The 12,875-nt window shown below is 48.8% G+C and overlaps 1 protein-coding gene across 1 annotated transcript in view; it reads left to right on the top strand.

The window, feature by feature from the left end:
* Window positions 1-12,875, top strand: part of LOC137562104 (uncharacterized) — a 99,370-nt gene that overhangs the window by 72,522 nt on the left and 13,973 nt on the right. The window contains exons 9-12 of the mRNA XM_068273441.1: window positions 1,985-2,261; window positions 9,153-9,243; window positions 9,956-10,053; window positions 10,164-11,019. Of these exons, the coding sequence (XP_068129542.1) occupies window positions 1,985-2,261; window positions 9,153-9,243; window positions 9,956-10,053; window positions 10,164-11,019 (1,322 nt within the window). The remainder of the gene's footprint in view (window positions 1-1,984; window positions 2,262-9,152; window positions 9,244-9,955; window positions 10,054-10,163; window positions 11,020-12,875) is intronic.

Genomic DNA, 12,875 nt, shown 5'->3' with positions numbered 1-12,875 from the left:
AGACATGTTGTATACAGTCATCCATGTATGGGAACAGGAAGGGTAGGGGGGGGGGGAGGGGAGGGGGGAGAGAACGCAGAGTTATTACAATCATCTTATATTAATATTGGTGAGCTTAGCAGTAATAGTAATGTATACCTGAGATGTTGAGGGGCAATTGCTGGGACCTATTTCATTAGTAATAATAAGCATCCATACTATAAAAAATAAAGGACCATCTGGGCCCCGGAAGCCAAAATCCAGGAACACACGGTATCTTGAAAAGCAAGTACGTGTATGCATATTGTCTGTGTGATCTTATCAAAATTGATGCAATGGTGCCCTCTAGGGGAAAGCATAAAGTGTTGTACTAAGTGAGGGAGAATTTAAGAGGGGCAATGAGAAGGGCCTATGTGGAAAGTACAATACTCACTGTTCTGATAGAGATGTTAGGTAAGAGAGGGGCCCTGAACTGATGGGCTGCCGGGGCACAGATAGTCCGCTTGGTAGTATAGAACAGGCATTTCAGCTTAATCGAAGTCCTAATGTGTAGGGGGATACCAATGGGGGGAGGAGGTAGGGTAGGGAGGGAAAGGGGGTGCTCAGTGACGGAAGGCCACGCACGGTGGTCTAAAGGTATGGGCAGAGAGAGGATGGGTATGAGGGGAGGAAGGGGAGGGAATTACATCTTACACGTAGCTAGGGTGACTGTAATATAATGATAAACCACCTAAACGTAATTTATAGAAAGCAATAAAAAACAGTTATAAAACAGTTATATAAAAAAAAAACAACAAGTACTGGCCAGATGAGCCTGGCAATAAAGAAGTGCGTTGTCTCTGAGGTCCATAGTGTAGTGGAAGGAGCGCTCGATAAGATAGCCATGGCTGAGCCAGAGTCACAGAGCGCGGGAGGGTGGCAGTTAATGTAAGCAAGGCCATTTGTGGCGGTTAGAGGAAAAGAGCGCCAAAAATTCAAGTGTTCAATTTCAGGGCAGAACATGTATAAGTAAAGGCATATGGGGCTCAAAGTCGTTAAACAATGGTGAGCTAAGAATGCTTATTAGTCTTACCCGACCAGTCGGAGGCTTCGGACAAAGAGTCTTCTGACTATTCAGGTGGTCTAAGCCCCAACAGGGGGATGAAAGCAAAAGCTGCCGGCCGTGAGCAAAAGGGCCAAGGCAGGGCCATGCAGGGCTGGAGGACTGTTGAAACCTGTGCCGGGTGGTAAGGACGGAAGGATCTGCTCCGAGGTCGGTGATGGTGAGAGGCAGGAATCATGGCGGGGTCTTGTCTCGGGTGCCTGAGCCCGGGCTCGGAGATTTACGGTTGGAAGGTGTTTGGCGTCCAGCCCCCCGCAGGGATGAGGATCTCCTCGAAGTTGTCTTAGAAGGTAGTTTGCTGGTATTGTTGTTGGCAGGCGAGAGAAGGTGTAGTTGTTCGAATAGCCCCTGAGCTTCTTCGGGAGATGACACTGCGTATGTCTTTCCGGACATAGGAAATATAAGTTTAAAAGGGAACCCCCACTTGTATTTGATGTCGTTGGCGCGTAGGGCCGCAGTGTAAATTTTCATATCCCTCCGCTTTTGGATAGTCACTGGGGCGAGGTCAGCGAAAATTTGGTATGGGTGATCTTGAAAAGAGAGTGGTTCCTTCTCCCGGGCAGCCTGTAGGATGGTCTCTTTTGTGCGGTAGTAGGTGAACCGGATGACTATATCGCGGGGGGATCCATCCGGGCGCCTGGGACCCAGGGCCCGGTGGATCCTATCGAATTCAAGGCGATCCACGGGTATCTGTGGGGTCAGCTCCTGGAACAGGGCGGTAGCGGTTGGAGTGAGGTCCAAGATGGATTCTGGTAGGCCCCGGAGTCTCAGGTTACCTCGCCGGGAGCGGTTCTCCGAGTCCTCGAGACGGAGTTTAGCTTCCGCCAACTCTGTTCTGACCTCCGAAAGTTCCTTCTCATGGGCATTCATTATTGTGGCGTTTTTGTCGACCTTGTCCTCGAGGTCGCAGGTGCGGGAGGAGAGGTCTCGTATCTCCTTCCTCAGCTGGCTGGTGAGCTTGTTGACCGCCGTGTCTAGCTCCTTATGCAGGAGGGTCTTGAAGCGATCGAGCATTAGGGAGTCTTTCGGGGTCCAGTCTAATGTAGGGTCCGAGGAGTGGTGGTCGGATTTCCTGGAGCGAGTGTGTGGGCGTGAGGCCACTGTCGCATCGGAGCGGGACGAGGCAGAGGACGCCATGCTGGATAGGCCGCGGCGACGTCTGGAGGAGGAAACGTGTGTGGTAGGCGAATCTTCCCTGCTGGTGTGCGAGCTTCGGCCCATCGAGTCGTCAGTGTCCCAGGGGGTTGAGGCAGTAAAAATAAGGCTGAAAGAGTCGTCTGAGCAGCTAGATAGGGGTAGCAAGAGCAGTCGGTCACGCTGAGCGAAGCTAAGAAGCAGCCATCTTCCTAGCGCGCTAGCCACGCCCCTATTTCGCGAAATCCTTTTTCATTACGATTATGTACTTACGGCCATAATCGTACTTACACTAATAACGTGAAATTTCGCGAAATTGTAATTAAGTCATTACGCTCACCTCTAGCTGCCACCAACGTAACCAACAGAGACCAGCCTGACTATTCCTCTACACATCCTCTACACATCTGCTCTGCTCCTGTGTCAGCCCCGCTCCATCGCTGATTGGCTGAATCTTGTTTCTTGGCAACAGCTCAGCTTGGTATCTGTAAGGCCTGAGTAGGTGATGCCCCACAACTCCCCATCTCCATATGCAGAACACAACTGCCCCCTCCCCTCTCCATATACAGAACACACCTGCCCCCTCCCCTCTCCATATGCAGAACACACCTGCCCCCTCCCCTCTTCATATGCAGAACACACCTGCCCCTCTCCATATGCAGAACACACCCGCCCCTCTCCATATACAGAACACACCTGCCCCCTCCCCTCTCCATATGCAGAACACACCTGCCCCTTCCCCTCTCCATATGCAGAACACACCTGCCCCCTCCCCTCTCCATATGCAGAACACACCTGTCCCTCCCAATTTGCAGATCACACCTGCCCTCTCCATATGCAGATCACACCTGACCCCTCCCCTCTCCATATACAAAACACACCTGCCCCTCCCCCTCCATATGCAGAACACACCTGCCCCCTCCCCTCTCCCTATACAGAACACACCTGCCCCCTCCCCTCTCCATATGTAGAACACACCTGCCCCCTCCCCTCTCCATATACAGAACACACCTGTCCCTCCCAATATGCAGATCACACCTGCCCTCTCCATATGCAGATCACACCTGACCCCTCCCCTCTCCATATACAGAACACACCTGTCCCTCCCAATATGCAGATCACACCTGCCCTCTCCATATGCAGATCACACCTGCCCCCTCCCCTCTCCATATGTAGAACACACCTGCCCCCTCCCCTCTCCATATACAGAACACACCTGTCCCTCCCAATATGCAGATCACACCTGCCCTCTCCATATGCAGATCACACCTGACCCCCAGAGCAGGGACAAGGTCCTCCAGCACCCAAGGCTGAGACACCAAAGTGCGCCCCTCCATCCCTCCCACCCCAGCCGCCACACACTGATTGCTATTAGACTAAGAAGCGCCACAGGGCCCACAACCTCCCCAACACCTTAATATCTAGTTATCTGGCTTGCAGTCACTGCCATGTATCCCCTTTTCTTATTTCTTTCTGCTTCAAACACAATTAGGAATGACAGCTGAATGAATTCTGCGCCCCCTCCTACACTGCGCCCTGAGGCTGGAGCCTCTCCAGCCTATGCCTCGGCCCGGCCCTGCTGACCCCTCCCCTCTCCATATACAGAACACACCTGCCCCCTCTCCGCTTCCTATACAGAACACACCTGCCCCCTCTCCATATACAGAACACCCCTGCCCCTCCCCTCTCCATATAAAGAACACACCCACCCCCTCCCCTCTCCAGATGTAGAACACACCTGCCCCCTCCCCTCTCCATATACAGAACACACATTCCCCCTCCCCTCTCCATATGCAGAACACACCTGCCCTCTTTATATGCAGATCACACCTGCCCCTCCCCCCTGCATATGCAGAACACACCTGCCCCCTCCCCTTTCAGTATGCAGAACACACCTGCTCCCTCTCTATATGCAAAACACACCTGCCCTCTCCCCTCTCCATATGCAGAACACACCTGCCCCCTCCCCTCACCATATGAAGAACACACCTGCCCCCTCTCCAAATGCAGAACCAACCTGCCCCCTCCCCTCTCCATATGCAGAACACACGTGCCCCCTCCCCTTCTCCATATGCAGAACACACCTGTCCCCTTCCTCTCCATATGGAGAACCGACTTGCCCCTCCCCTCTCCATATGCAGAACTCACCTGCCCCCTTCCTCTCCATATAGAGAACCGACTTGCACCTCCCCTCACCATATTCAGAACACACCTGCCCCTCCCTACTCCATATAGAGAACACACCTGCCCCCTCCCCCTCCAAATGCAGAACACATATGCCCTCTTAATATTCAGAACACACCTGCCCCTCCCCCTCCATATGCAGAACACACCTGCCCCCTCCCCCTCCATATGCAGAACACACCTGCCCCCTCCCCCTCCATATACAGATCACACCTGCCCCCTCTCCATGTGCAGAACACACTTTCCCCTTTTCATATACAGAACACACCTGCCCCCTCTCCATATACAGAACACACCTGCCCCTCCCCCCTCCATATACAGATCACACCTGCCCCCTCTCCATATGCAGAACACACTTGCCCCTTTCCATATACAGAACACACCTGCCCCTCTCCTCTCCATATACAGAACACACCTGTCCCTCCCCCCTCCATATGCTGAACACATCTGCCCTCTCCATATACAGAACACACCTGCCCCCCCTCCATATGCAGAACACACCTGCTCCCTCTCCCTCCATATACAGATCACACCTGCCCCCTCCCCCTCCATATACAGATCACACCTGCCCCCTCCCCTTTCCATATGCAGAACACACTTGCTCCTTCTCCTTTCCATATACAGAACACACCTGCCCCTCACCTCTCCATATGCAGAACACACCTGCCCCTTCCCCTCCATATGCAGGACACACCTGTCCCCTTCTCTCTCCATATACAGAACACCTGCCCCTCCCCTCTCCATGTGCAGAACACACCTGTCCCTCCCCTTTCCATGTACATGTCTGGGTCTGTGTGCTTTGTGTGTGTGCAGCAGATGCAAAATGTTCTGGTTTATACTGCTGGGAGTGCAGCTGGTTTATGTATTGATTTCTTGTGTTTAAACTACAAGACCAGGGATTGATATGTTAGTATATGTGTAGTGGCTGGATAGTGTACTAGTTAAGGGCTCTGCCTCTGACACAGGAGACCAGGGTTTGAATCTCGGCTCTTTCTGTTCAGTAAGCCAAAACCTTTTCAGTAGGAGACCTTGGGCAAGACTCCCTAACACTGCTAATGCCCATAGAGCGCATCCTAGTGGCTGCAGCTCTGGCACCAGGGCTGTGGAGTCGGTACAAAAATCCACCGACTCCGACTCCTCAGTTTAGGATTCCACCGACTCCTCGACTCCAACTCCTCTAATTTGCATATTACAATTTTGTTGATTGAAAGTATGTAACATGAAATTCGTCTCTTAATTGCCAACGCTTAGGAATTTTAAAAGACAACTGAAGTGAGAAGGATATGGAGACTGCCATATTTATTCCCTTTAGTCATAGACTAAAACTAGTCCTTGGTAAGAGTACTTGTAAAAGGTACAGACCGGAACAAAGAACATCTATCAGGCCCTAGGCAATGTAACTGTGGGTACATGTAAGAGTGATGTGCAGGTACTCTGCAGGGGAATAAGGAGATTCTTCCTCTATTACCCATTTTTCATGCACAATCTGAACCAGGTTTATGGGTGACAGACAACACCTCTGTGTTCAATGTGCACAACATTATCAGTGGATACCCTGCAGCTCTGTGGGGAGTGCATATGTAGGAGTATAGAACTACTGTGTAACAAAGTAAACATGAGACAGACGAAATTAAAGTTTTATACATACCTGGGGCTTCCTCCAGCCCCCTTCAGGCTAATCAGTCCCTCGCTGTCCTCCTCCGCCACCTGGATCTTCTGCTATGAGTGCAGCTACTTGAGCCAGTCTGGCGTAGTGCGCATGCACACACTCCGCTGCCGAGAGCGTACTACACCTGCGCAGCACTATTGCGCAGGTGCAGAATGCTCCTGGCTGTGGAAGCGGCATGTGGCCGGACTGCGCTGACTGGTTAAATTACCAGGACTCGTAGCAGAAGATCCAGGTGGTGGAGGTGAACAGCGAGGGACTGATTAGCCTGAAGGGGGCTGGAAGAAGCCCCAGGTATGTATAAAACTTTTCTTTTCATCCTTCTCGGGTACCATTTAATTCATAGTCACCAAACCAAATTTTAGCAACATATCAAATTATTTGATTTCATGAGCAAAGGGAGTGCATACATTTGCATAAACCAGCATCAACGCAGAATTATTTCCATCTCATTGACCATCTCTATTAGTGACACAGCTACACATCAGGCTTTATACTTACAGCATAGATGTTATTTAGTATATATAAGAGATTCCTGTGTATACATCATATATACAGTCACAATCAGATGTGTATATCTGACTTTAAAAATACGGGGACTGCTTTATTGAAGCAGCACAAGTAACTAATTTTGATTGGTTTATTTCATTTTTGTGGACTAAGCATAGCTATTACTGTATGTATAAATTATTTATGATGACTATTATCTGAGAAATAGAACATTTTATCATATTTTCTATTTTAATTACAGTTTAAATTCATTAGGAGTCGGTGCATTTTTTCCCGACTCCGACTCCAGGCACCCAAAATGGCCCGACTCTGACTCCATGACTCCGACTTCGAAGCCCTGTCTGGCGCTTTGAGTCCTCCAGGAGAAAAGTGAGATATAAATGTTCTGTGTCTTGTCTTGTATATGGCCAGGGTTGGGTGAGCTTTGGGGGAGTATTAAACCATGTAAGGTCAATAGCTAACAGCTTTGACAGTTTAAAACCTTTGCATGCAATTTGATGACCTGCATGCAGACCATCAAATTGTATGCCTACAGACAGTACAGTCATGATGAGCCTGAACCATCAAATCAGGCAACACTATCAGATGGTTGGGGGTGTGGCCTGTGTTGAGGGGCAGGGCTTATGGCACCAGAACACTTGTACCTACAGGTTCCTGAGTTGTAAATCCGGCCTTGGTGTTAACCCTCTCATATCGATGATCACACCTCCTTTCAGTATAGGTAGTAAGATGACACTTCCCCTTTCAGTATAGGTAGTAAGATGACACTTCCCCTTTCAGTATAGTAGCCAGGTGACCCCCCCCCCCCTTCAGTATAGGTAGCCAAATGACATCCCCCCCTTCCTTTAATTATAGGTAGGTCCTCCCAAAGTTGAGCACAGAAATACCAATTGAAGGTTTCATTGCAGTACCAAATCTTTATCTCTACCTCCTGGGTCAGCATCAATCTCCATTAGCCAGTGTCTCTCATCATATGACCTGAGAGTCTGCGGCTGCTGGAGAGTTACGCAGACAAAAGCGGCTGGACAAGGAGAGAGAGAGATATGAAGATGCGGCGCTGCAGTGGAGCCTACAAGCGCTATTCCTATGCTCGCCATGCTGCTATTCATGAGGCCCACTGCTGGTCTATATGCCCCCCTCAGTTCCAACACTTTCATTCCAGCACAGGAGATTTGGGCGCAGCCGGCGCCACCATAGGCCGTAATAGGAATTACAGCTATAGCGGCGCACAGTGAGTAACTTCAGCGCCGTCAGAGGATGGAGTTAAAGTTACTTATAAAACACTGTAATTCAGCCTCCAGCAATTGCTGGAAGCCGAATTATTTCATTCCCCACCATCCATGGCGGCCAGGAGGGGGAATAAGTATTTAACGTTGTCGGGAACTTGTGCAGGAGTAGGATAAGCCATACCGGCTGTATCCTGTTCCCAATTCTCCCGGCGGCGGTTCCTCTCGTACTCCCCTCAGTTGCGGATAATCCTGCCATGGTCATGCCACTGACTGACTGGCCTCAGAGGAGCTCAATAACTAATCCCTTACATTGTACAGCAACACAGAAGAGACATTCACATAAATACATACATTTGGGAAACGCCTCTATAATCCTGGCCACGCCCAGATTATATTGGCCCCGCCCTTATACCGTGCCACACCCCTTTGCCTCCCTGATACTCCCCGGCTGCTCTTTCTAGCTATAATTGATGATAGAGCTTGCCGTTAGCTGACTGACCACAAGATGGCGAATTGGTGGAAAGATGTTACTGAGAAGTACAGAATCATAGAGAGGAAGTGAATGATAAGAGCCCGTAAGTTGGAAGGAGCATTTCGTCCTGCAGACCAGCACCAGCTGCTAGCGCTACAATGGCACAGAGCAGGCCATGTGGGAAGGTGACGTCTCGATGGAATACTAGCCAGTCCGAGCTCCACTAGGAAGAAAGCGACCGGAAGCGGTCATAGAGCGGAAATACTGGGAGCACATCGTGCTGGCTGCAGAGGAGGAGGTGAAAGGTTACTTTGTTTAATTTATTTCCATTTTGCCATCTGTAACTAATACATCGCATATAGCACACTGTCACATAGAGGAGGAGGGGCACATAGAGGGGGCATGTAGTAAAGGTATTGTTTGGGGGGGGGGGGGGAGGACATGAGGGGAGGACTGGTATTGTGGTGGAGGAAGGATGGACAGGTATTGGGGTGGGGACGTGCATAGCGTAGAAGACATTATGTGCACTTCCTGTCTGTCATACCGAGGGAATAGACAACTCCTACCTTAATGAGAGCAGACTTGGACGTGACTGGAGAGGTGAGGGGGGTTCTGGGGGTGTCAAATGACCTTACTTTCAGTCTTCCCATACAGAGTTTTCCATGTTTGAATCGGGTAGCCATTGCAGTGTCCCCACCTCACCTGTGAGGGAGACAAGAAGCAGAAGCCCACAACATCCTGTTTGATCTGCTGTCTGGGTGAGTTGAGCATTACCAGGAATTATGGGACAGCATCTAGTGGCAGTGATTTGTATGGGTGGTGACTGTATCATTCTATGTGTCAGGTTCCTATAAGGAGACACACTGTCTAATCTAGTTCTCCATGGAGGAGAGGCAGTATATAGAAGGACACCAGGACCTCTACAAGGACACCATGATGGAGAATCAGCCGCCCCTCACATCTCCGAGTAAGAGGAGACTTTCATTTCTTGTAAAGGAGAGAGCAGTACTTGGGGGTTACCTAGATCCCCCTTTATATCATTATCTGGTAAACACATACAATATCTCACAAAAGTGATCTCACTTTTCTAAATATTTTATCAAATCAGTTTATGGGGCAACACTGAAGATATGACACTTTGATACAATGCAAAGTAATTGGTGTGCGGCTTGTATCACAGTGAGATTTTGCTGGCCCCTCAAAGTGCGAGGATCACTTATTTTAAAGTCACTGGACCCGAAGGGGGGGGGAAAGGGGGGCGATCTGGTCGCTCTGCCTGCTACCTGATCTGTGCTGGGGGCTGCAGAGCCCACCCAGCACAGATCACAGAATATAGCGCTGGTCCTTAAGGGGGGGTAAAGCGTGGGTCCTCAAGTGGTTAAAGTCACTGGATCCGAAGGGGCTCGGGGCGTGACGAGTGGAGCGCCCGGCATTGGCAAGGAGTGGGCACAAGTTACCAGCGCTCGCCATGCTGCACTACTGCAGCATAGCACCCGCTCCACTGACTCTGCTTAATTATGCACGCCATGCTGCCACTAGCATGCGTGGTGCACTGGGAGTAAAAATTAAGTTGCACTGCTCTATTAGCGCTCATAGCAGTAATTTATTAGCGCTGTTTGGCAGCGCTATTGTTAGTTAATCACCCCAATGTATTCAGTTAGTGGATGTGTTTCTTACAGATGAATCAAGTAACAGAAACCCACCAGAGAGAAGTACAGGTCCTCTTTATTCTCGGGATTGTCCACAGGAAGGTCACTCCACCCCCCACCATTATCAGGTAGGTACAACTGAGAATCCCCAGAGACTCCACACTGTATTACATTATCCTCCTGCATATGCTGTTATCTGTGTTCACAATTTAAATTAGCTCTCATTTTGTGAACTTAGGGTGGGGAACTGATACATGTAAGTGTTGTCGTTAAAAAGGAAGAAGAGACCAATGTGAGGGATGATCATCAGTCTATGGACATGGGAGACCTGGTGGGGACAAATAAAGTAAAAGAAGAGACCTATGTGAGGAGTTATCAGCAGTCTGCGGAGGAGGGTGACATGATGAGGACAATTAAAGAAGAAGAAGAAAATGAGACATATGTGAAGAGTGATCAGCAGACTATAAATAAGGGTGACATGATGAGGACAAGTAATGAGGAAGAAGAGAAATATGTGAGGGATGGTCAACTGTCTATGGAGCAGGGTGACATGATGAGGACAATTAAAGAGGAAGAAGGCAGCACATATGTGAGGAGTTATCAGCAGTCTGTGGAGGAGTGTGACATGCTGAAATCAATCAAAGAAGAAGAAAATGATATGTATGTGAGGGGTGATCTGCAGACTATGGAACAGGGTAACATGATGAGGACAAGTAAAGAGGAAGAAGAGACATATGTGAAGGGTGATCAGCAGTCTGCTATAGAGGGTGACACAATGAGTACAAAAAAAGAGGAAGAAGAGGAGACATATGTGAGGAATGATCTGCAGCCTATGAAGGAGGGAGACATAATGAGGACAATTAAAGAGGAAGAAAATACATATGTGAGGTGTGATCAGCAGTCTACGGAGGAGGGGGACATGATGAGGACAATCAAAGAAGAACAAAATGAGATGTCTATGGAGAAGGGTGACACAATGAGTACAAAACAAGAGGAAGAGGAGGAAACATATGTGAGGAGTGACCAGCAGTCTATGATGGGTGACATGATGAGGACGAGTAAAGAGGAGTACAATGTTACAGAAGGCAGAACAGGTGAGTAATCAGCAGTAAATATAGAATAAATGTGTATCTTTATTGCTGGTGTGACTGTGTCGCTGCTCACACTGGCCTGATTCAAGGTTATGCTGTGTACTGATTAGTTTTTTGTCATCTTAAAGTGTACATGAGATAGCAAAATAAAAATATTTTATACTCACCCGGGGCTTCCTCTGGCATCAAAAGCACCGATGCATCCCTCACCATCCTTCCGAGAGCTTCCGTTTAGTCGCAATCTGGCTCAGCTGCGCCAGTCGGCTCTTCTGTGCATACGCAAAAGAGCTGGCTAGCATGACAGAGTCAGTTTACCAGGCCTGATTGGGTCTAAACGGAAGCACTTGGGAGGATGACAAGGGACGCATCGGTGCTCATGGGGCTGGAGGAAGCTCCGGGTAAGTGTAAAATCTTTTTATTTCGTCATCTCAGGTTAACTTCAAGCTATCATTCTTGATTGTGTTTGGTGACAGCTTACTAACAATAACAGTACAGACACCTGGTGGCTTTGGAGTATGTTCTGTTCTGTTCTGTTGAGAGGGAAGGAGGTGAAGGAGTGAGAAGCATCCGCTACATCTTGCAGCATCAATACACTGCTGATCAGGCGAGGACTTTCTAACTGTTAAAGTGACTAAATTGTCTTATGTAGCTATAGGGCAACAGAGCAGCATGTGTGTGACATCACATGGCCGTTGGGGAGTGGTGTCTCCAAAGATGGCCAAGTTGATTCACCAGGCAGATTGCTTCATGACTCTCCGTTGCTGGTTGGGGGGGCCTCTGTACACTCGCCTATTGGCTGAGCTGGTCGTTATAGGCTGCCTCGGCCAATGTTAGTTAGGTGTGTGTACGAGGCTTTAGTGTTACCGGCCTGTAACAAGCTGATAACCGTCACTATACATTACTGTACACAGATTGGTCACAGTAGGGAGTGACTTAGTATTACCGACTTAGTGTTGGTGCCACATATCCAACATGCCTGGGGGTTTAAGTGGACCTGAACTCCTGCACAGGACAGAAGGAAACCATAGAGAAATGCACCCTGTATGTATTTAGAGAGTTTAGCCTGTCGAATTCCTTCTCATCTGTGACTAATCGCAAGTTGTAATTTGATCCCTCGGCTGGGTCACCTGACTGCCATGGCAGAGAGGCTAATTTTAAAGCACAGGATGTTAACAATACGTCTGCTTCCATGAAAGCAGGAAGTGGATACACTGCAGATTTATTGCAGGACGTGTATCAGCTGTAACAATGAAATGTTTTTTCTTTAAAGGTTATTATGCTGTTGCTTATCTTTTAGAGCAGAGAGGAAGTTCTGAGTTCAGGTCTGCTTTAAGCCCCTCTGCCGACGTCAGGTCCAATCTCCTAGAGGGGTTCCTATGCTAACGGTGGATGCATCTGCAGCCTACACCTACTGTACAATGGGGATATATGTGATTGAACACATCTGACATAGGGTAAAAAGCCTAAGAGCAAACTTACCTGATGTCGCCCAAACACCCCCCCCCCCCCCCCCCCCCCCCGTTTCAGGCTGCTTTTTATCTGCCTACGAGGCATCTTTTGCTGTGACCTAAGGTGTGCACACATGACTGATTTTATGCCCAATTGTCCTTCAAACCGGACATTTGAATTACTTGTCATTCAAACAAAAAGTTGTTCAGTTTCCTTGTACATACAGACAACAAAACTTTGAAATGCTAATTACAGCTAATTTAAATGTTGTTTGACTGGTCAATGGACTGGATAGAACAATGAACCAGATCAAACGACTTGTTTTTTGAATGTCTATTAGTGTCAAAGTAATAGACTTTCAAACAACAAGTACCGTAATTTGTACACAGCTACGGACCTAACTGTCGTTT

The sequence above is a fragment of the Hyperolius riggenbachi genome, chromosome 3 (assembly GCF_040937935.1).
Source record: "Hyperolius riggenbachi isolate aHypRig1 chromosome 3, aHypRig1.pri, whole genome shotgun sequence".
Classification (NCBI taxonomy): domain Eukaryota; kingdom Metazoa; phylum Chordata; class Amphibia; order Anura; family Hyperoliidae; genus Hyperolius; species Hyperolius riggenbachi.
This window is presented reverse-complemented; position numbering and strand designations above follow the sequence as displayed.